General features: G+C 38.8%; 1 protein-coding gene across 1 annotated transcript in view; it reads right to left on the bottom strand.

The window, feature by feature from the left end:
• The window catches only part of LOC119423341 (germ cell-specific gene 1-like protein), a 26,127-nt gene extending 9,625 nt beyond the window's left edge, over positions 1–16,502 (bottom strand). The window contains exons 1-3 of the mRNA XM_037690718.1: positions 16,208–16,502; positions 10,328–10,375; positions 1,272–1,424 (exon numbers count right to left, since the gene is read on the bottom strand). Of these exons, the coding sequence (XP_037546646.1) occupies positions 1,272–1,424; positions 10,328–10,375; positions 16,208–16,502 (496 nt within the window). The remainder of the gene's footprint in view (positions 1–1,271; positions 1,425–10,327; positions 10,376–16,207) is intronic.
• Positions 16,503–25,854: the final 9,352 nt, after the last annotated feature.

The following is a 25,854-nucleotide window of genomic DNA, read 5'->3' as shown; positions in this document are numbered from 1 at the left end:
CCTAAGTCATGTTTCAGTTTGTAAAAAATGTAAAAAAAAAAAAAACCAGAGAGGGACTTTAGATAGTACAATGTACTATAATTATTATTATTTTTATATTATAGTGGAGTTACCAGTATGTCTAGTATTTAGTATTTGTTTTTTATTCTCTTACAATGTGTCTGAGCTGAACAGTAACTATAAACCTGACTTACATACTGAAACATGACTTAGGCATATTGTTACAATGCTAATGCATATACTTTTATTACCAATGTTAGTTTTCTTAGGGTACACGTGATCAGTAATTTCCTAATTTGTTGCATTTGTTAAATCTCTAAATTGCCAAAAACATTCTACATGAAGTAAGTGCCTTTATACACTTTTCATTTACATCACCAAGCAGCCTGTACAACATTTAGCCTCCAATTTTAACTTTGAAATTATAAATGAAGGCCAATAAATATTAAAAGCCTACTTATTTTTGTTTGTGGTTTCCTAAGAAAGGGTAACACTTCAGTAATTTTTCACTGTTCTTGCACCGAGCGCTATTTGAATTACGATATGTGTCAGAACATCTTTGTATGCCTGTTGCTTCTCCTGTCTTCAGTCTCTACATTATTCAGCAGTTAGAAATGTAACTATTGCAATGTTGAAAATCTAAGATGCAAAAAAATACAAATAAAGGGAAAAATGTGTTTTGAGTACATTTTGTTGCCTCTTCACATAAAATAACCACTTTACGTAAGATAGACCAGATGTACATTTCTAAAAACTTGATTTTAATGATTGCGTGTCATTTACATCCTCCACTCTGTGAAGGGCCACCTATAAAAAAAATACACACTCAACTTTGACTCAAACTAGGTTTCGTGAATGCATAAAGACAACGAGATCCAAGATTTTAACTAGTGAGCTTTGTACTGCAGGTGTGCAAAGTCAGTCACTGTTTTACAGAGACTGTGGGGGATCAGAGGTCAGGTTGTGTCCGGATGGGAATTTTATATATACATGTATATATATACATATACATATATTTATATAATCACTGAAAGAGTGACCGCTGGCCTGGAGATGAGTGTAGACCACAGAGTCCTGGCCTGATGATGTTGCTCTTCTGTGCTGGGCCATCCTTTTGGCTAGTGGCTGTTTAGTGGAAGTGGGATATGATACAATGTGCACAGCTCTGAGTTCAGGTTTACAAGCCGTACACACAGAACAGACAGCGATTCATAAAAAGTGGCAGCTTGGAAAGCGACAGCAGCTGTTTTCAGCTGGCGAAAGCCTCTCACCTGAAAGTACAGTGAATATGGCAGCGAAGGCGTTGAGCTTTAAGCCATCAATGACGTTGCCGAAGTGACACACTTCTAACGACATGAGGATGCCTCCTGTGGCCAGCAGGAGGATGTACAGACACTCTGCCACGATGCAAAGCCACAGTACTCCTGTGGAGACAAGGAGTTACAACAATGAATATTACAAAGAAGAATAAAAACATCAATGTTGTGGGGATGGGTGCGCAGGGTTGAATAAATCACAGAACGGTGATAAACTTAAAAGCGTGGGGATGAAATTTATGCTTAGGCAAAGGTGAAAGGAGGACGAAGAGATGGAAAAGAAGGTGAAGGTGGAGAAAGATAGATGATCGACCCCCGTATCAAATGTATCAATAACCTTAACAGTCAAAGAAAGGATATTCAACACATGATATATTAGGAGATGCGCCACATTTTGAGCTCATGTTATATCTGTTGGGAAATAAAATTAGTAAATTAAAAAAGCAATTACAAGATGCAGCAGAACCGCATGCAACACCCGAGGACAGAAAGTTATTGTGTAATTAATTATCACAAGTTATGCAATAGAATTATGACAGGTCTCTCATGTTAATGAGTCCTCGTGACGGAGTGAGACAAACCTGTATAAATAAAGGTTGAATGAAGGAATGAATGACCAAAAATATCCCAGAGTGATTCATAAATGTGTTTTCACTAAATTGATTTTCACTTAGAAAAATATCTCTGCAAATAATTTTAGAGTGGGCTGGTGGAAAGAATGAAGAGATTTAATTTGAGGTATTTTAAGTTGTTTTACTGTAACTATCTGCGGTTGTGACTTTTTGATAAAATGTTTACCTTGTACAATTTTAATAATACAAATAACAGCAATGAATAGCGCGATATACAAACAAAAGCACGGCTAAAGAGACTCGAGCTTTATGGCTCAGCTAAATGTCCTTCTATTTCAGCTGATGTTTCAGCAGCAGCACGTCTAATTTCAGTCAGAATCTCACACATTTTGGATTTTTACCTCCACGATTTTTACAAATCAGCACAGGTTTGCATGTTTACGGAAAGAATGGAGTCAGTTAACTATAACAGAAAAGAAAAATGATAATGATTATTTATCCTACATTAAATAATGTGTGTTTGTGCTTATGGTAGCACGACGGCTCAGTGGTTAGCGCTGTTGCCTCACAGCAAGAAGGTCCTGGGTTCAATCCCGGGTTGGACCTGGGGTCTTTCTGGGTGGAGTTTGCATGTTCTTCTTGTGCGTGTGTGGGTTTTCGCTGGGTACTCTGGTTTCTTCCACCAAAACATGCATGTCAGGCTGCCTCCAGGCCCAGGCCTCCCTTACAAAAGAGATCTGTGATCTCAATGGGATTTGCCTGGTTAAATAAAGATTAATAATAAAATAATAAGGTTTCTTGTTTGGCTTAAAGGAAAAATAAATTAAAGGTTAATTAGCATCTTTTGGTCTCAGTGTAAATTTGCGAGTATTTGTCTATGTCAGTGATTCTCAACTGGTGGGTCTCAGTCCACTTTTGGGTCATGGACCTGTTACTGGTGGTGCAGAAGTTTTGACGGGGTCACAAACAACATAAGAAAAAAAAAATCAACGTTCTGATTTTTATATGTCAGTCAATCTGTTTGAAAAAGTGACAGAACGTTTTGAATAGGACATTGGTCGTTATGTATACAGGAGGTGCACACTAAGCTTTAGTTTTATATTAGGAATAATTTTGAAAACTATTTCTTAATAGTCAAACATTTAAATTTTATGTTTGCTAATGAAAGCAGAGGGTCTGTTCAAAAAGACTGAAATGACTAAAGTGAAGCATTTGGTTTTAATAGAATGATCATTAAATGGAATATTTCTCTCTCGGGCAACAATCCTTACTGTATAATCTGGTTTATATGTTTTTTATGTTGGAATATTGTTACTTTATGTTACTACATCAGGTTCAAACGGCACTGTCCTTGATTTTATTAAACTGAGAAGTTGAAAAATTTCCTCGACTTGAGTTGTGATTTGTCATAAGAGGGTGATGGTGGGTGCTAAAGCCAGGCCAGTAGAGAACCACTGGTCTAAGTGGCTCTGTGATGGAGTCCTGTCCAGGGGGAGTTATTATCTTTTTGTGTCCTTCTTCTCATATTCTTGGTTACCCTCAGCAGGAGAAACATAACCGTATAAACTGGACCGAAAAATAAGTAGATGGTTTGTGTCAGTAATGTTTTGGGAAGTGTTTACTTTACGCAGTTTCCAGTTTTGATATAAAAATGAGCCAAAAAACAAAACTGTCAGCTTTTATAAAGTACAAAACATGATCTAAAAGAATCGTTTTAACTCAAAGTCTGACAAAAAGTTTCAAGTGGGGACTACAGACTAAAATGGCACTGATTTTCTCAAGGTCAAGGTCAAGGTTACTTTATTGTCATTTGCACATCATCATTTGTCGCTGTTGTCCGTTGTTGTCATCATTCTTTGTTGAAATCAGGTCTCTCTTTTAAATGAGTCCCCGAGGCTCATGGGAACTAACCTATCTAAATAAAGGATGAATGAATGCACCTCATGCGGTACATGAGGTGGAACAAAATTGTGTGCACAAAGGTTAACAAAGGTGCATGATAGACAGGAACAGTTAAGTTTAATAACCAGTGTCAGGAATCAACACATAATAAATAAAATGTGGAAACAAACACATTTATGAAAAGGAGCAAATATCTATTTCTCTGTGGAGGCCTTTAGGTGACAAGATGCCTAAGGTTTAAATACCAAACGCCTCATGTTGTAACAACAGAGTTTAATGTAATTGCTTCTGCATTGAAGTTTTACATGTTCAATGCTGATGGAAGACAGAGAGGCAAGAGTTCAAAACTTGAAAATGTTTAGCAACCTGGATATGGACACAAATTCTGGTCATAAATAGTGTTTACTTATAAATTAGTTGTGTAACTTGGTAAAATAAATTTGTGATTTGTGCATGTGAAGATGGGAATTTGTATGTGTAAAAAAATTATATTTGTAAAAACAATTACACAAGTTACAAATCGTTTTTGTGAAGGTCTATTTACAGACATGAAACCCAAATATTTGTATAAATCTCTTCCTGTAAATGTCATTTTACAAACACAAATTTTGACCAGATTTTTCTTCCTCTCAGCTGATTGGCCAAAGTCCTGTCAATCAAAAATTTAACTGTCCAGTCAGAGAACAGGTGGTTTGGGCTGTCAAGGCATGGAGCTTTACAGAGCTGTAATTCCTAGAATAGTAGTATAGCATTACTTTGTGGTTTAGTGGAACAAATACAAAATCATTTTCCGGATATAGATTTCTGAAAATCACGTTTGCTTACTTTGGATAGTTTTCAGTCATGTGAACTGCTAGATATCCTGATGGGTAAACAATAATCTGGAGGAATCAATAATGCTGTCACAATGCTGTACGGACCAGTGTCACACCTGGTTAGTCGTTGTACGGACCAGAGTACCAACTGGTTAGTCGTTGAATGGACCAGTGTCACAGCTGGTTAGTCGTTGAATGGACCAGTGTCACAGCTGGTTAGTCGTTGAATGGACCAGTGTCACACCTGGTTAGTCGTTGAATGGACCAGTGTCACACCTGGTTAGTCGTTGAATGGACCAGTGTCACACTTGGTTAGCAGCAAGATGACGAGGCAGCAGTAAGAATGCAGTAGAGCTCTAATTCTGCTAAAAGTGAAAAACTTTTAATGCAAAAGTGACCAAGTGTACATATATTCAACAGAGAACTTTAATCAAAGTTTTGAGTTTGTGTTGTGTCGAAAATTGCACTTCTGATGTTTCTGCTCTGCAGGTAAGATAGTGATTACATAGAAGCACTCAATGCAATCAACTTCCAAAAAGACAAAATGTTCCTTTAAGGCCAAATATTTTTATGTCTCTATCAGTTAAATTGTTTAGGCTCATGTTGTTATAAATATATTTACTGATGTTTAACGCGCATAATGAATGAACGAATGAATGAATGAACGAATGAATGAACGAATGAATGAATGAATACATGACATTCCCACAAAGTCATTGTCTGGATGTCAGCTGTAATGTTATTTATTTATGTATTTTTCATTCAACCTTTATTTATACAGGTTAGGTCCCATTGAGCCTCGAGGACTCATTTACAAGAGAGACCTGTTAACATTCATACATCACTCTACTACACCTTATTTTCAGATATACGTAATACTCAATACAAAGCAACGCACACAAAGAGATAAGAATTTGTGAATTGTTCATGTAAACCAGAACAAATGCAATTATAAACAAAATAATGTTCATCCTATTTCACTTCTAGTGTTTTACATATCAGGATAATAATATAATTAGGTTTTTTACCAGTTTTGAAAATGTTTTAAAACTAATAACAAGTGAAAAAAAAACACAACACATTTCACAGTGTCATTATTTAATCAACATAAACAAATCCAAAAGGAAAAAGTTGTGAAAATAAATAAATAAATAAAGCTAAGCCCACTTGCTTTGCTTTCACAAGATTTAAAACAATAATATTTATGATGTTGATCGAATATATTGATTACTCTTGTCAGTGTGAACATCTCTAGAGCAGAAACAAAAAAGGTTAAATCTTGTCATCTGGACCAGTTTCTTTAGGTGAAAAACGTTTTGTCTCACATCCAGAGGACTTCCTCAGTCTGTAGCCTGCCAACCAGATTTGTCCCATAAGTAGCCTTCACTGCTGTGTTTTAAACAACCTCCTGTTGGAATCTCAGAAGTAGATTTTAACACGTGCAAAACACACCCATCCAAAACAATGAACCATCATGTACAACAATCAAATGCTTTAGGTAGATGGCCAACTTGCTGCTCACAGAAACAGCCTGAGGACAACCAAGGCCAAAGTGGTTCAGAAAAAAGGATGTAGCTCAATCATCCAGATAGAAAACAACAAAAAAGGGTCAATCATGTCATCCTACTTGTACGCATGTTAAGTAAAAGTCTACTTCTGAGATTCCAACAGGAGGTTGGCTTGAAACACAGCAATGAAGGCTACTTATGGGACAGAGCTGGTTGGCAGGCCGCAGACTGAAGAAGTCTTCCGGATGGAAGATGAAACGTTTCTCCCTTAAAGAAACTGGTCCGGACGACACGATTTAACCTTTTTGTTGTTATCTACCTGGATGATTGAGCTTACAACCTTTACCTACAGCAGGAGTTTTGTCAGCTTGCTGCTCTGAAGCAGACAGGTGTGTGTTAACACAATGCCAAGACGGAAAGACATTTGCATTAAGCATAGAAAATAAACTGTTACCTCCCATCAATGTGAGAAGGTTAAAGGTAATTTCAAACCTGTTGGAGTCCAACATTCTACACAGAGAACCTTGAAGACAGCTGTCAACTCTCCCAGGAGTGGATGGTCGAACAAACTCAGGCCAGCTCAGATTATCCAAACCTCAAGGTCAAAGGTCATAACAGGACCACTAGACAGGTATGACGTATGTAGAAGGGTTGCAGCAGAAAGACTCATCTTTAAAAAGGACATGGCAACATGTTTGCAAAGTTTCATCTGAATGAACCTCAAGGCTTCGGGAACAATGTCCTTCAGACAGAAGAACAGATGCTTACAGAGCCTTGTGTACTTCAATACCTCACACCCACTGTCAGCACGGTGGAGGAGGGGTGATGCTGTGGGCTTCTTTGCAGACACAAGATCTGGACTCCCAGACAGTTTTTAAGTTGATCAGGAACTTTTCTGAAGGCCAGATGTTTCTAGAGACAATGTGAGACCATCTGTGTGAGAGCTGAGGTTTGGACCAAACCAGGTCATGAAGCAGAACAATGATCCTGAACACAGCAGCTCATCAACAGAACATCTGGAGACAGCCCAGACCTCAGCTTGATGTGAATGGTGTGGTGGTACATTAACAGAACCGAGCTGTAAAGAAGAGTGGGCCAACATTCCTCCACAACCACGAGAGACTGATGAAGTCCCACAGAAAACTACTACTGAGAGTTACTGCAATTTATAAGAAGTTACCAAATCATGAGGGGGACTCAGTTTTACATTTATGATAAACATTTTATAATAAACAATGAAATAATGAAATCTGTTTGTTTTTAACTCTTGAGCTAAGATTTGACAGCTTTTGCTGCTGACTGTAATTTCTGACCTCATTAACGCAGAGGTTGGACAATTCCTAAATTATTTGCACTGCAGGACAGTTTTTTGTTTTTGTCTCCTGTACCGTGAACGATCCACGACCCAATAAAGTTCTGCTGATTCTCAGCTGGATCGTGCTGGAATTAGAGGTAACGCTTGCATTGCTGGACGCCTCAGTGATAACAGTCTCTACTGACAAACAAAGAATAAAAAACTAAATTAAGGTGAAGCGTAATGCAATTTAGTCTAATTAACAGTGGGGATAAACCAAGAGGCAGAGTTTAGAAAAGCAGCAGGGCCAAAGGGACCAGTAAGACCTGAGAACACTGGAACAACAACCAAAAAAACCCTCATGTACAGAAGTACAGAAGTCTGCCTCAGCTGTTCTACACTTCCTGATAGACAGGAAGTGTAGACCAAAGGGACAATAAACATTTAAAAATAAATAAATAAATAAACATCTTTTGGAAACCACCACTTCAGTCTCTGCTGTTTTCTGATGGTCCTGCAGGGGGGCCATCAGAGGGGCCACCAAGGAGGGCAACCCCTATAAAACTGTGTATTTTTAATATCCCCCTTGATATTTATCCATCCATCCATTATCTTTAACCAATTCTTCTTTTTCGGGTCACGGGGGTCACTGGTGTCCATGTCCATGTCCAGTTATCACTGTGCGAGAGGCGGGGGACACACCCTGGACAGGTCTCCAGTAGAGCTTTACCAGACTACTCGAGTAATCTACACATCAATTCCTAGAACATCTATCGAGTTTTTAAATTTCACGTCGAGTATTCATGGTGACATCATCACGTCGCCGTTACGTCATTGCGTCACGTGTTACGTGATCCGCACCGGGCGCAGGTTACAAAATGGATTCCTCCCAGCAGATGCTGAGCGGAGCAGGTCCAGTCTTGACAAACAGGTAGAAATGCATCAATAGTCTGGAAATATTTCACTAAAGATGAATCTTCAGGTTCATCTACCGTAACGAAACAGAAAATGAATCAACTTCCTGACTGTCTGGATCTCGTTGTGAACCGGTGTTACACCATATTCTGTGAACATTGTATATTGTGACCGTAGGGGGCGGTGTTGCATGCACTGTTGCAGGTCACAGAATATGGTGTAACACCGGGTCCAATGACCGAACCAGAACCAGCTTCCTCTTGTTTCACAAACAAAAAGTAAAAAATATTAATCTCTAAACCTATAAAAACCTATAACCATATTAATCTCTAAAACTAAACCTAATGTGCACCACAGCTGGCGGTGGTGCGGGGTGGTCGACCCCCCCACTGTTTTTAGTTTCGTTTTTGACGTTCCGCATGTTTCTTTAACTTTTGCAGTTTAATAATAAAAACTAATAGTTTAGTTTTTCCTATGACTTATCTGCAGTATGATAAATGGTAGGAGCATAATATACTCTCCCAATGTTTTGTTGGTCTGTTTTTGTTTTTTTTTGTTTTGTTTTATTTATTTATTTGTTTTTGCATCTTGAGATCCTATGACGTCATCAAGTACTTGAGTTCTACTCGAGTTTTATTATGTTAATGTCGAGTTTAAAAACTATGTAGTTGTTCATCCCCTAGTCTCCAGTCCATTACAGGGACACATGGAGACAAACGAGACAAACAACCATTCACTCTCTCTCTTTCTCTCTCTCTCTCACCTAGGGACAATTTAGAGTTATCAATCAGTCTAACATGCATGTTTTTGGTCTGTGGGAGGAAACTAGAGTACCCGGAGAAAACCCACATAGCATGGAGAGAACATGCAAACTCCGCTAAGAAGCACCAACATAACTTGTTTGTTCCACTTTGGAGTAAGCTGTTGGGGGAAGAATCAGTTTTGTGTTGTGTGTTTCCTTGACTGATGAAGCCTTCTGGATGGAAGGTGAAACGTTTCAGCACAAGAAAAGAAACTGTCTAGATGACCTGACTGAAAAATTGTTGGATCCACCAAGAAGGGTCCTGGGCCAGGATTTGAACCGGTGACATTCTTGCTGAGGGTCGGCAGCTCTACCAGCTGCACCACCGTCCACCCTCTCTTGATATTTAGGATTAGTAGAATCTGATCAACTTAAAAACAAACATTATTTTTGAGCAATTAGGGATTTAAAGATAAATATGCATCTTATTTAAAAAGAGACAAATAAAACTTAGTCTCTGATTAAGATTTAAAATTATGATACAGGGTCTCAGAGGTTAATACAAATGCACCTTTTGTGTCTTTTAATTCCCAGTTTTAGACATTTATAAAATCCCTGTTTTGTTCTAAAACTAACAAAAAAAACACACAAAAAATACACAGAGAGAAGTCTGAAAATAAAAACATTAAAACAAAATAATTAGAAATGTCTTTAAACTTGAAAAAGTAGTTTGTTTTTTGTAAATGTTTTGTTCAATGTCCATATTAAAACAGTACTTTGGACTTTTTTAGTGTAAATGATAAAAAGCACAACGTAAGGACAGTTTATGACGTTACATGCGTTTGTAAAAATGGAGAACACGTTAAAACTGGTTAAACTGGTTATCGTTCTGGTCTCTGCTCATCGTAGAATCAGTCAAATTTGTTGTAAAATAAACTGAGCTGCACCACTTCTCAACTATAATTCTCATATTGACCAAGGTTTCAATCATCATTTTACAAGAAAAAGAAAAGAAAATTTCTGAACGTCTGCTTTTTGAGTGTTGGTGCCACCCCTGGATGGTGGTGGTGCCTACATGGTGCCCCCATTATTTCACTTTTAGAGACGCCACTGTGGTCCTGGTGCTCAAAGAGCCTCGAGGACACCTCGCGTAGATAAAACTGAACAAGATGCTCATGAACTAAACTCAAGTTTAAATCCTTTACTGTGTCTCTAAACAAGAGTTCAACCAGAGCAACATTTAAACAGATGGTGAAGTTTTACCTCTTTCGTTTGCTGGAGCCACGTAGATGAAACTTCTGCACTTTTCCCCTGTAAAGACAAAAGGATGTAAATGAGATATTTTAACGACTCTTTGTGGTCCCTGCCAAATGAAGACAAACAGACTTCATGCAGTCCTTCTTACTGAAACTAGAGTTTCTCCAGTCTGAGGAGGTCTTCTGTCAGTCAGCAGAGTCTCCTGAGGCATCGCTCTGAGCACATTTTACTATCAGCAACGGATGCTTTTATTTTGAAGGGCAACACTCTGCTGCTGCACAGAACTACAGCTGAGGGATGGAGGAAATCTTCCAACCAGGATCATTGCTAACCTTGTCTTTAAAATCCACATGTGACCACTTTATGCTGTTTTTATTGTTTTAGGCTGAGAATATTTATATATAGTTTTATTGTGGGAGTCACCAGCAAATTTGCTTAAAGGCCCCAATTTTTTTACAAGTAGTCTCTGGAGGGGCTGGTGTTTGATGTAGAAAAAAAACAAGGTTTTATATATAATTAGTATGAATACATGAGACAGCTACACAGTGTTTTAATCCCATGTGATCACCGCTCTCATCTAGAAGCAGGTGCATGTTTTTAACTCTATTTTTCTCCATGCCACAACAACAAAAGGAAGATAATATCTAAAAGCACTCATCGTCCAAATGAAGCAAAGATGTTCAGACAGGATGGAGCCTGAAGAGGTGCCTTTTTGTTTTATATGGAAGATTGGGACCCCTGTGAATAAAACGGATCTCAGAATTCTGCGAAAGAACAAAATCTAACAAACTAAATTCTCTAGATTTATAGCAGCTGTGTAGAAATGTTCCTGGAGATCTGCAACAGTGCAACAAGTGCATGTACGGCAAGCCAAGTGGGTCATAAGTGTTGAACTTTGAATTGCCGTGAATGTTAATTTATGTTTTAAATATAATTTAGTCACATCAGCATTCAGTTAGCTGAGAAAGCTAATAGTGATGCTTTTTTTCTTATTTTTACACACATCACACACGTTAATGACTTGTGTCATTATTTTGGTTTTGCATCAAGTCAAGGTCAATTTTTTAAATTTTACACACACGCACGCACGCACGCAAACACACACACACATATATATATATATATTTAAATCATATTAATACAACAATGTTCAGTCAGGTCATCTGGACGGTTTCTTTTATTTTTGTGCTTACATGTTTTGCCCTCCATCCAGAAGGTTTCATCAGTCTGAGGAAATACCAAACAAAACTGTTTCTCTCCCAACAGCTTACTCCAAAATGGGACAAAACAGTTACATTGGTGCTAAGATGGTCTCTGGTGCCCGCCCTCTCCCTCGTCGACAGTCATGTCAAACTGGTTCAAAACCCCAAAGTCCATGCTCAATAATCCAGGTATACAATCCAACAATGTTCAGTCAGGTCATCTGGAACCAGTGAATTAGTGAAGACAATTTTCTTAAAATCAAATAACGAGAGAGAGAGAGAGGGAGAGAGAGATAGAGAGAGAGATATGCGCAATATGATCCTGATTGGCTGGACATATATATGTGTGTGTGTGTGTGTGTATGTGTGTGTGTGTGTGTGTGTGTGTGTGTGTGTGTGTGTGTGTGGTGGTTGTGGGGGGGTTAATACTGTATAAATTTAGTCTACATATTGGTGGAATATATTTGTTTGAAACAGGAAAATAAACTTGTTGCTCATAGCCACAGTAGGAAACGTGTTTCTGATATGGGTAATATATGCAGCTGCCCAGGGCAGCATTTCTCAAAAGGCAGAACGAGCACCTGGCAACAATACTAACCCACCCCCTCCAATAAAGCAAACAAACAAACAAGCAAACAAACAAACAAACAAACAAACAAAACTATTATTTCATATAGCCTGTCTAGCACACACATCAGTTCTCTCGTCTGCATTGCTGGGACAGGGATGCATCTAATGCATTTAGTTCACTAAGTAAATCACACATTGATTGATCCCAAACTAAGCACATTTAATTTATAATATGTGAATATAGCCAATGGTTCACAACTTGTTTGTGTGAAATCGTACAAACTTCATTAAAACGTCTTCAGCTGATCCAAAATGCTGCTGCCAGAGTTTTAATGAGAGTTGATAAAAGAGATTGTGTCTCTCCAGTTTTAGCTTCTCTCCATCGGCTCCCCGTCAAATCCAGAATAGAATTAAAATTTTACTTCTAACCTACAAAGCTCTCAACAACCTAGCTCCATCTTATATTGCAGATCTTATTGTTCCATATTTTCCTAACAGAGCACTTCGCTCTCAGGCTGCAGGTTTACTTGTGGTTCCTAGAGTTTCCAAAAGCAGAATGGGAGGAAGATCTTTCAGTTATCAGGCTCCTCTCTTGTGAGGCTGACACATTGTCCAGTTTTAAGACTTTCCTTTTTGATAAATCCTATAGTTAGGGATGGCTTGGGTTTCCTGAGCTGTCCCTTAGTTGCTATAAGCTTAGACTGCTGGAGGACAAACTGATCACACTTTTCACTCTGCTACTGTCTTTACTTACTCTGCTCAACCTGTTTTGTATTTGTAATTATTTTTTCTATCCTTAACATGTTTTTGTCTTTCAGGTTCACCTGGAACGACCATTCTGTGTTCATCTGTCTCTCCTTCCTGTCCTCTCAACCAGCTGGTCAGCCAGACGCTTGTCCTGAGCCTGGTTCTGTTGGAGGTTTCTTCCTGTTAAAAGGAGTTTTTCCTTTCCACTGTCTCCTTTGTGCTTGCTCAGGATGGTAGATTGTGATGAAGTGAAGATTCAATGAGTCTGCTGCTTCTTTAGATAGAGAACTTTACTAATTGTTTTTTCTATGTATGTGAATGTTCCTGTAAAGTGCCCTGAGGCAACTTTGTTGTAATTTGGCACTATATAAATAAACTGAAGTGAATTGAATTGCAACCAGTCCAGGGTGTACCCCACCCAGGGCCAGATTAACACTTCGCTGTACCCTGGGCAACAATCTTCAAGGGCCCCATCATCACGACCCCAGAATCACCATAATCTGGCAAAATACAGAATAAATTATCATAATATACAGTAAATATACTTCAAATTCTAACGATCAAGTGTATTTTTATGTATAAAAATCCAAATGCTCATAGAACTATAAATGCTACTATGTTCTCTCGTTGCCACAAATAATCAAGACTGAGTTGAGTTGAACGCACTAACACTGTATGACACCACGTGCACTTGTTTAGCAACCTGTTGGCCACTGGTGTCAGAAGCATTTGTAATGTGGGTGGAGGTGGGGACAAACTTATTGGGGGGAGGGGGGGTCCTCCCCCATAAAATTTTCAATAAAGTAGATGCCATTTCCTGCGTTCTTGTGTATTTTAACGGTTGTTAAACATCTAGTTTCACTTACATAAGTAAACACTTGATTCAATAACTATTTTAGAGCTAATAGCACAACAAGAAGTAGCCTGACCAACAGCTGATTCAATAATTAAAAATATTATAAATTCAAAGGTGACAATTTGATGCCCACATTAAAACTAAATGACTGTAGTTGACTTCAAATTAAATAAGATTATCAATGAATGAATGCAACGAAGGATTTACTGATTATAACAAAGATTTCTTCAAGAAACCTCCCAGTATAAATCATAAAACCAGAATGATTTCTGCTCATTCTAAATTTGTCAAATGGCCTAAATCTCCTAAAGTGAAGGAGAATCATTTAAAAATAATAAATAAGATATATCCTGTAGCCATGTTTCTGCAAAGAATATTTAAATTTGAGGTTGATTTGCGTGTCTTTTGTAAATCAGAAGATGAATCCCTCAAGCAATTTTTTTTTCATGTCAATACAAAGTGTTTGGTCAAACATCAGAAACTGGATTAATCTCAAACTTAACATTCCTTCTTTTCATGCTGATAACATTTTATTTTATGTGGATAACTTAAGCTCAGCTTTCTCTGATGCCATAAATATAGTCATACTTATAGCAAAGTACCACATTCACTGTAGTAAGAGGAGAGATAATAAGCCCTTCTTCCTGTTTTATGAACGATTTTAAATCATACTATTCTTCATAAAGTAGATTAAAAATCTGCTAAACTGCTAAAATCATCTCACAACAGATACAAACTTATTGTTTTAATTAAAACAAGTTTTTCATTTAGTCGCACTCTTATGTTTTTTATTTATTTAATTTTTTATGTTTATTTTTTTTCTCTTTCATTATTTTGTGAAATGTAGTTATGACAGCCTTCACGAGTTTGTGTTTGTATATTGTTGCATTGTTTCATTATTTTGTGTTGTTAATAAAGTTCTAGAAAAAAAAAAACGTGACGGGCTTGTCAGCAGGTAAAGGGCGTTTACCTTCGGGAGAAATTGCGGTCGTCGATTGGTCAGTTGCCGACACACCTACTGGATTGATTGACATGTAGCACCATGGAGGATCGAAAAATCAAACAAACACGAGAGCCGTAACAGCCGCGCTGGGAGGAGGCGGGGCGGCACAAATGCAGCGGAAGCGCAGCCGCAGTCTCTCTGTGCAGCGCAGGGCTCCAAGTAAAGCAGGAGATAACCAGATATTTGCTTGTGCCCTCACTGCCCTGGGCCCCTTAGAGATCGTGGGCCCCTGGGCACTTACCCAGTTGCCCATATGGTTAATCCAGTCTTGACTCCGCCTCTTGCACAGTGATTGATGGACATGGGCACCAGTGACCCCCACGACCCAAAAAGGAAGAAGAGGGTAAAAGATAATGGATGGAAGAGGTGTTAATTTATCTCCCATTCTGAATGTTTCATTAATTAAACCTAATTAATAATAGACCAATTAAACCAGGGTAGACCCTGGACTGTCCATCACTGTGATGGACAGTCCATCACAGGGACACATAGAGACAAACGAGACAAACATCCATTCACTCTCTCACTCACACCTAGGGACAATTTAGAGTTACCAATCAGCCTAACATGCAGATTTTTGGTCTGTGGGAGGAAACTGGAGCACCCGGAGAAAACCTACGCATGCACGGAGAGAACATGCAAACTCCACCCAGAGGGCCCCTGGACCGGGGTTTGAACCAAGGACCTGCTTGCTGAGAGGCAGCAGCTCTGCCAGTTGTGCCACCGTGCTGCCCCTATATATAGTTTAATTTGTGTTTCTTCAAGTGTAATAGTGTAAACTGTCTTATTCAGGAAAGGTTCAGACCTTCTTTGACAGTTCTGCAGAGAAACTTGTGTCTTTTGTTGTACAGATTTTCTCACGTTCTATTGGTGCAATTCAGAAATGGCTTATTTTATCTGTATTTATTTTCTATTGATTTTTTTGTATTTGTATTGTATAGTTTTAAATTCATGGTGTACAGTATTTCTGTCTCTTCCTTTGTGTGTTTATGGTATTTTTCTAGTTTCTTCAATTTCAAGTGTTTTGAATGAAACGTTCAAAGACAGTCTGAGCGTGTCTGCGCTCCAGGGGGTGGAGATGGGTGATGCAGGCTCGGGGCTCGATGGGGGCGCCAGAGGCGTTGTTCACCCACGGCACCAAACAGGCTAGGACCGCCCCTGAGTGTCACACTCTAAAATCTTCAGATGTAAAACTTGAACCAATCTGAGGTCACCCACTCCACCCACGGACCGGAAGTGGCCAACTGGCCACCAGTTGATGCTGACTTTTTCACTCTTTCATTAATTTTTGGCACGTTAAAAAGTAATTTTGTGGAAGACAGAAGCTAAACCTGGATGAAGACAGAAAGTGCAGCAGCAGATTGACAGGGATTAAGCTGTAAATCCAGTCGGTGTTGCTGCAGATTTAAAACACAACTACACGCTGGCCATTGTTTTATCCAGAGGTTATCGGACCGACGTGCCCGTCTGCCTCCGTGACGCACCTCTGCGCGCGCGCACGAACTCACCGCTCATGTTGATGTTCTGCTCGCAGGAGAACCAGATGCCGGTGTGGAACTTCCTCATCACGTACTTGTCCTCGCCGGTCTCCCAGATGTACTGCACGAGGCGCGTGTCGTTCACGTTGGAGCTGTTGAACGTGATGCAGAAGGACTGCTTGGTGCTCACCGGGCCGGCGCACAGCGGCTTCACCACTTTGCGCGTGCCCTCGCACCAGTAGCTGGTGGTGAGCGCCGACACCGCCAGGAGGAGCGCGAGGAAGTTCAAGGTGAGAGCCAGGGGGGCTCTCCGCCGCCGGTCCATGGCCGTGGTGCCGAGGACGGAGCCTTAATCCAGCGTCACACCGGATTCAGGACACTTCTCCTCCCCAGACCCACATAATCCGGTTAATATGTCCGACCGCCGCTAATTACGCGCTGTGGCTCGGACAGTGCGCGCGTCACATCTGCCGCTCCGGAGCCGCGCGCTCTCATACTGAGACACTCCTCCCTCTCTCTCACGCACACCTCTGCTCACGCTGTACCAACACACACATCTCCGGTCCTGTCTGCCCATTGGGCGACAATGATGACCCCTGTCTGTTAGCAAAATATCTTAACAACCAGTGAACGGATTTTAGTGAAACTTTCAGAAAGTATTTCTTGGCTGTTCTTCTACAACCGTTTACCTTTTGGACTCAAGACATTCTAAGATGGCTGCCACAGCTAGCCGACCCTACAGGACCCATTCATGCCTAAGACTCAGTTTCACACAGATTGAACTAATGTTTGTTGTGGTGGTAGCTGAGAGTCTCTCCCAACAAATACTCTGAGCGCTTCTCATTGAACAAGATCTGTGCTTAATACGTTGCCATTAACTGCTGGAGTCCGCACTGTCTGTCTGTTAGCAAAATATCTCATAATCAAGTGGACAGATTTGAATGAAACATACAGTAATTGTTAGATTAGATGTAGTTCTACAAATGATTAGATTCTGAAATAAATCCAAATAAAGATGGCCGCCACAGCTGGTCAACCTTAACAAACGCAGTTGATTCTAGAGACATTGAGCCAAGAAATTGGTAGTAGATGAGGGTCATCCCCAACATCTCCTGTGAGCATTACACAGAACATATTTGTTCAAAACATTCATTTAAAAACTTCTTTAATTCGAAAATGCTTTTGTTGTGTTTTTATACTTGACCAATACTTGAAAGAAAACTGAATACTACATAAAGATTACCTCCTGATTCTACAGAGGACAAAATAAACCATGAAGTGCTCCAAGTTGGAGTTATACAATTTATCAATTATACACTGTATGAATGAATATTTAATTTTTACTAATGCGCAGATGTTGATTTGGCTCTATATTACAGAAGAATTCATTGAAAAACATTGTATGATGCCAAACAACATAGGACATCTCTTTTTATATATTTTGTTTTTTGGAAGGACGCCTAAAAGCAAATACAATAAACTGAAGCATCGTGTGGATATTATTCTTCTATTTTTCTCATAATGTTTCATTCTTTGCTCCTCTCACAAAAGAAAAATTGTTAGAAATAGTGATTCGATTTTGATTGAAGTAAGAAAAGTTCCTTTCAAAAGTTCGGTTGCCATGTTGAAATCCAAGATGGCTGCTGCCATGTGTAAACCTGGGGAGCTGAATCATTTGAAACATAAGCAACGTGCCAACTTCAATTTTGGAGTGTGGCTTCAACTAAGTATAGTTTCCTCAAATGATTGGGGTGGCACTTGAGGTGGCCGGAGATTAATCTATGGTGGTCAAGGCCACCATTGGCCACCCTCTGCCAGTGCACCTAGTAGTGGAAAAAATTTCTCCCATCGCTCACCAGAATCTGTCACTCTGCACTGCCTTGGATAACCAAAATAAATAGATAATAAAAATAACTAAATAACACCTTTATTCAAAAATTGCAAACATTCACTATTCAAATCCCGCAGCAGCTGAGGACATTGGCACACCGCTTGTTATCTTTAACAGTTTTTATTACTGCTGAGGACTTTTGGAGACTGAGCTGCCTAAACTTTCAAAACAATCGTAGCTAACAGTCTTCTGTTCTGAACAATCTTACAGTCCTCATCAAATCCTAACCTCTGCTGTAGGACTTCCTGTTAATCCCCTCTGAGTGCACGAGTTGTCCAAACACCACCAAGACCAATGATCGCTGTTTCTTAAAGCAGCTTCACTCTTCAGTTTCATATTCAACATTTCACTTGGTTTGTTCCAGCAGAAACATTGTGTCACTACAGGAAGTGCTACCGCTGTTGCTAGTTGCATTTGTAAAGAATTGAAGATTTCCGTTGGTTGATTTGCAGCAAAACTCCTCTTGGTTTTCTCAGTGCACATTTTTACACAATGTTAGACCATTCAAAAACGTATCTACGACAGGTAAGATATTAGTTGCTCTTAACTTTCACAAAACTCCACTTCAAAATGGACGAACTATCTTTTTAATATCACCAGTTGGTGTAAATAGATCCGGCTTGTGATTTTAACTCTTGCTCTGTGTAGAGAATCCCCCAGGACAGTTTTGGACTTGGCTCATGTTCGTTGGCTGACGTCTTCTCGTTCGTAGCTCCGTGTTCGTGAAACTACAGAGACCGATGCAGCTCAAAGTGCTGGAAATACACACAGAGCTGCACATTAACAACTAAACTTTAAATAGTTGGAGCAAATATATCAAATCTGTAGCATAAATATCTGAAAAGCCACTAAATAAACAAACTCAACCCTGTTTTTTGATGGTTTAAAACTTCCAATGTATTTAAAGCCATTCCTTATGAATGCAGGAGAAAAATGAGCTGAAAATAATTAAATATCATTGTGTTCTGTTTTATTGTCATCCTGATGCCTATTTTTGTACATCTCCTAATTAGTGGTTGAGAGTTTTTTTAGACGATGTAATCATTTGGTTATGTTAAGGGTATGTAAAAAGCATTTTTACGTTTTAATTTGCTCCATCTGTTTCCAGGGTGACTGTTAATTTGTCATAAGTATTTGCAAATATTGTCAAATTAATATCAGAGAATTAAAGAATAATAACTCAATTGTTTATTTAATTTATATGAAATGTAAATTCAGATTTGGTGTCTAGCAAGCCTAAAATGAACAAAATCTACAAAATAACTTAATAAAAACAAAGTAATAACAAATACACAACATAAAAAGCACCAAACGTCTGTCTATGCAGGCTTGTCTTTAAATAAATCCCTATAATGTGTGTCCTCCCCCAGAAATTTTTTAATAAAGTAGATGCCATTTCCTGTATTCTGGTGTATATTAATGGGTTGTTTAACATTTAGTTTTACCTACATAAGTAACACTTGATTCAATAACTATTTTAGAGTTAATGGCACAACAAGAAGAAACCTGACCAACAGCTCTCCTTGTGTGCATAGAGCATGCACTGCTTCTCTTACGCATCCTAGTCACAGTCTAAGAAACATACTGTAGTGTAGCCTAAGTTAAGTTTCAGGAAAAAAATCACTAGCCAATATGAAAATATAATAATAATTCAAGGATTCAAGGTTCTTTATTTGTCATTCGCACCACATGTGGTACATGTGGTGGAACAAAATTGTGTGCACAGAGTCCCAGTTAGATCCAACAAAATTATTAAAATGTAAAAGAAAAACAGTAATAAGATCTAAGATATGCACTAAGAAAAACATAAACTAAAAACACACTAAGCATTAGTAGCATTAAAAACAATATGCCAAACAGCAGCACGAACATGAGTCTGTGTGAGCAGATGAGTATGAATGAACACATCAACATGAAACAGATCAGCAGCAACTAATAGCAAGCAAATAATCACTCCTTCTTACCAGTGGCCTATAGCATAAATCAATATGATCATCATCCATCATGTTTATTAGTAGCTTAAAATACCTAATTAAAACTCCAGTAGTGGGCTAGGTCTACTGTAACATTGCACTAATATTATACATTAACACAGTATGAACATTCAGGAGTTGTTCCTATAAAAACATTATCAAATATTTTACATGAATGGTATAATCGCTCCGCATACGAGGAAATTTAACCCAGGATGGGCTAACCTTGGACAAACTAACAAAGCTAAACTTAGATAAAGATAGCTGTAATGGTGGAAGTAGTGAAGCTCACAGTGTTACTTGAGGCATTTTGTGACACATTTCTGCCTTATCAGCTAACATTAAAGCAAAGAAGACAGGTAAAATAATAATAATAAATTCTAAGCTATTAATAACTTAAAATAGTTACTGCAGTAGATGTTTTCTTTCCGCAGAGCGTCATAGGACAAGACCTCACAGTGAAATTCAGTATGTGAGTGTAAACTTTGCATTACACTGCCTATTAAACACTTTTTACAAAATCACTTTAGTTTTAACAAAGACTAAAATTATGCTGCCAGAAGTTACAATATCTACATATAAAACACAAAACAAATCACAACTTGCTTTAACCTTTAATTTAACCATTAAGCATACAATGTAATTATGACAGGAATGGAGAATTTACCTGCAGTTACCTTCTTACAGACAAACATGTGGTACTTCCTGTTTAGTCATTTGCTGACACGCCTACTGGATTGATTGACAGGTGGCGTTGAAGATCCAACTCATGAAAAAATAAGAAAACAAGAGCTGCCGCCAGCCCTGGGTGGAGGCGGGGCGGCTCTGGCGCATCGGTAGCGGTGTTCTGTGTTTTTATGTTGTTAATAAAAAGTTCTTAAAAAAATAAGTAAAAAAACGGCGCACTGGCCCTGCAGCCCAGGAATCAAACTGGCCATCATGGTTTGGGCCTGTTTTGCTGCATCTGGGCCAGGACGGTTTGCCATCATTGATGAACAATGAATTCTGAATTATATCAGAGAATTATAGAGAAAAATGTCAAAACATCTGTCCATGAACTGAATCTAAAGCGAAGGTGAGTCATGCAACAACACAATGACCCTCAACACACAAGATGTTCTACCAAAGCTTGGTTCAAGAAGAATAAAGTTCATGTTTGGAATGGTCAAGTCAAAGTTCTGACCTTAATCCAATCCAGATGTTGTGGAAGGACCTGAAGCAGCAGTTAATGCGATGAAACCACCAACATCCAGAGTTGAAGTTGTTCTGTACAGAGGAATGGATTAAAATTCCTCCAAGTCGAGCAGAACTGATCAACAGTTACTGGAAAAGTTTAGCTGCAGTTATTACTGCACGGTGTGTGGGAGTAGTGGTCACACCAGGTACTGAAAGCAAAGGTTCACATACTTTTACTATCACAAATATGTACTATTGGATCATTTCCCTCAATAAATAAATGACCAAGTTTAATATTTTTGTCTTGTTTGTTTAACTGGGTGCTCTTTATCTACAAACTTTTAGGACTTGTGTGAAAATCTGATGATGTTTTAGGTCAGACTGATGCAGAAATAGCGAAAATTATAGAGTTCACAAACTTTCAAGCACCACTGTAAAGTTTTCTTACAAAATTTCTTTATTCTATACCAGTCTTTTACAAAAATGTTGAAATATTTGTTTATTTATTTGGACATGTTATACAAATTATTATTTTATTTCTTTGTGAATCGCACAGATAAAATCTGATCCACAATACCACACATTTTTTACACAAAACAGAATTGATGACGTGATTTTATAATAATGAGAAGATTTTGTACATTTCATATATATAAAAAAATCAATTTCCTGGTGATTGTTGTTGTTTTTTTAGAACAGGCTAGAAACGTATTTCCCAACTTCAACATGTGATTAATTTCCTGGAGCTGTCACACCCGCCTTCTGTAACTCACATCGCCATGAAGGGAGAGAAACGAGCTGCCGACAGCAAAACTTTATCACAAACAGACAGACAGCACCTTTCTGTGATGGTGATAGGGAGAATCGCTGGTCTGAGGTCAGGCTGGGTGCAGAAACACACGAGGAGGGATACGGAAACCATCTGTGGGCTGACATTTCAATTATATTCAGCTTCTGTATTTACATTCACTGACTGAATATATATGTATATTTGTATATGGACATGTATGCATGCATGTATATGTTTGTCAACAGATGCTTCACTACAATCATTAAAGTTCATTTTGTCTCACTGGAACAACAAAACAACAAATCTTCCAGATGAGAACTCAGAGATTTCTCCAGTTGTTCACATGAAACAGGAGGCAGCACTGACACTGTCACAGAGGACTGACTGTATGTATTGAACATGGCTGGTAAACTGAAACTTGCAACTTCAGAAAGAAAACAATAAAAACTCAAAAAACCTTTTTTTAGCAACTGTCCATCTGCCTAAATGTTTGCCACCGTACGTGACGGTCCCCTTTGTCATCTGCCTGAAATTGGTTTTCTTTGTGTTTTTCCCCATGTCTGATCCTGTCTGTTTTTTGTTTTTTGATTCTTGTGTTTCTTTTTTCCCTTGATGCCCTCCATTCAGGTCTTTTCCCACTCGGTCTGGGTTTTTGGGACGTCAGGAGCCATCCCTTGATGAGGGGGTTCTGTCATAGTCTGTCCTCTTGTCTGTAATTTTTGTGCTGATCCTTCTCTTATTCTGTTCCTAGTGTTTTGTCTCCATCGTGTAGTCTTTCCAAGTTATTACTCCCTCATTAAGTTCCTGTTTTCTTCACCTGTTCTTCCTCCCAGCTGTTTGTCATTTGTCCCGTTAGTGTTGGTGTATTGAAATCAGTGTGTTCTCTTGTCGGGATATTTTCTCATGAAGATTCCTGGTTGTTTGTCTCTCTTCATACCCTCATGATATTCATGTAAGTTTTTGTGGCCACGTCAGCCATTTTTGTGTATTCTTCCATTAAATACTTTTTTTACTCGTAAACCTGAGTGGTCAGAGTCCTCTCTGCATTTTTGGTTCTTCATGCAGAACCAGATGTTCTGTCTTGGCCCACGTCCATCTGTGTTCTCTATATTCACAATGACACTAATCCTCCTGACCATTCCCAAACTTGTCAACCAAAAACAGAAAACTTCTCATTAACTGTGCCTATAAAAAGTATTGACCTTCTGGATGTTTCATGCATTTATTGCTGTTATAAATTATTCATTGTCAATTTAATTGGCCTTTTTGACAAATAAGAGAAAACAAGCAGAATGTCGATGTCCCCAGTCGCTTAAGGATTTGAACAGTGAATGTTTTGTAGTTTTGGAGGTGAGTGTTTTTCTGGACTGGAACTGAACAGGGAATGAAGTAAACCTTAAAATATTTCTGGTGCAAAATATTCAAGAGGGTAGTAGTTACACTATGTATAAAAAGCGAGGTAGTTTTTTTTTTTTTTCTTGTTCAAGGCAATGCAGATTGATGGAGCCTGACGAGTGGAGGGAGCAATTTAATCCACCACTAAGTTCAACGGCGGAGCCAGGGGGTGGCTAATGGTGGTCTTGGCTTCTTCAGATTAACTTTTGGCTGACCCAATTATTTGAAGAAACTACACTTTTAAACAATATTAATAATAATAATAATACCATATATATGTGTATATTAACCAGATAAAAACGATGGGCTGCTGTTTATATTTGTAATTATAACAAAAAAAAACCTAGAAAGCATAGTTTCCTCAAATGATGGGGTGGTAGGTTTACATCTACACAGGTTGGTGGCCATCTTGGATTTCAACATGGCAGCCCAATTTTCCAAAGAAACTGTTTTTAGACATAGAAGCGGTCACACACCAACATGGAAGTCGATAACTTCCACTTCCGCTTCCGCTTTGGCCTAATGTAATTCTGTTTATTCAATCAAATGTAATTCCATTTTTTCAAATGTTGTGACTTTGTTGTGTTTTTTCAAATGTAATTCTGTTTTTTCAAATGTTGTTCATTTACACCTTAGGGCCACCATACTACAGTCATGGGAAGTCACCATGAGTTGGCGTCCCTTCATATTTTAGTTACCAAACAAAACTAAAAAGACAACATAGACAAAGTCAGAAGAAGTAGCAGGTTCAGACTCCTGTACTCCCAGCAGCACTACAATAGAATGTTTCAGTTTTAGCACCCATCATCTTTTCTTCCCAGACTTCAAATGTTATCATTGTTATTAATATTATTGATGTATACCCAGCTCCTGCTTCCCATAATAATCAGCATAACCTCCGTGTGTTTCCTACCAGATAAGGACGATGGGCTGCTGTTTCCACAGATCATAGCTTTGACACAGTAACTGTTCAACGCTGCATCCCCAGGCTGTGTTATCTTCATACAAGGCACTCTGTCACCTTCAGGTTCATCATAGTTGCCGTAGGATAAAAAGGTTGTGCTCAGAGAGGAGTATCATGCAAAAAGACCAAATTTGCTGCTTTACAAATTCCCTGCCCTCAGCCTTTAAACCTCTTTGGAATATTTCTTTCCGAGCCTCAACCCAAGAAGGAAATATTCCAGGGACGTACAGTCTCATTATATGTTATGACCTTGTGGTGGCCATGATGAAAAAATCTTAAGTGCATTGGGTGCTTCATGCATTCAAGAAAATATGAGGTCAGCCACCTGAAGAGGCAAAGGAGATAAATGCTAGAAAATGAGTCATCCTCTGTTTGCACGGTCATGTGGCGGCGTGGAGGTGACACAAGGTCAAAAACACATATGAACAATCTAAAAGTTAAAAAATACAATTTATAAAACGGCTTTACATTAAAATATACACGTGTCAGTTACATGTGACTAGGGTCCAAATAGATAAGAAGACAACTGAAGACAAAGTTGTCTCAGGAATCTCCAAAATAAGGTGTTCTGAATTTAATCTGTTAACTTATCTGACATGTCTGACATATCATCTGACATGAAATTAACACTAGTAGATGTTAGGGACATCAGGACATTCAATCCTGTCATGTCTGGGGTTAGATTTGTTCTACTCTTTAGTACTGTAGTATTTTTAACATTACTCACATTTTTACTTGAAGTATATTGATTTTAACACAATGACAAGATACTGTTCATTTAAAGGAAAAAAAATATCCCAGAGTCCTTCATTGTTCCTGTGTCTCATATCCCAGCCTGTTGTCTAATTTAGATAACCCACTTCACTTTAGATCATCCATCCATTCATCCATCCATCTGTCCATCCATCCATCCATCCGTCCATCCATCCATCTGTTCATCCATGCGTCTGTCCGTCCATCCGTCCGTCCATCTGTCCATCATCATCCATCCGTCTATGTGTCCATTTGTCAGTTATCTTTACCCACTTCTTCCATTTTGGATTGCAGGTGTCACTGGTGTCCTTATCCAGCAGTCACTGTGCAAGAGGTGGGAGATTGGACAAGTCTCCCGTCCATCACAGAGACACATAGAGACAAACAACCATTCACTCTCTCACACCTAGCGACTATTTAGAGTTACCAATCAGCCTAATGTGCATGTTTTTGGTCTGTGGGAGGAAACTGGAGTACCCGGAGAAAACACACGCAGCGCGGAGAGAACATGCAAGCTCCACCCAGAAAGGTCCCCGGCTGGGATTTGAACCAGCGACCTTCTCGCAGAGAGTCGGCAGCTCTACCAACTGAGCCACCGTGCTGCCTTCACTTTTATTCAAATGTATAAATCTGTTTGTATAACTTCACTTTTTTAGATCATCTTATCACAAGCAGAACTGGTTTGTTTCACTTTGGAGTAAGCTGTTGGGGGAAGAATCAGTTTTGTTGTGTGTT

Source organism: Nematolebias whitei, chromosome 17 (assembly GCF_014905685.2).
Source record: "Nematolebias whitei isolate Nwh7 chromosome 17, NemWhi1, whole genome shotgun sequence".
Classification (NCBI taxonomy): Eukaryota; Metazoa; Chordata; class Actinopteri; order Cyprinodontiformes; family Rivulidae; genus Nematolebias; species Nematolebias whitei.
Note: the sequence above shows the minus strand (reverse complement) of the source record. Positions and strands in the feature narration are given on the sequence as shown.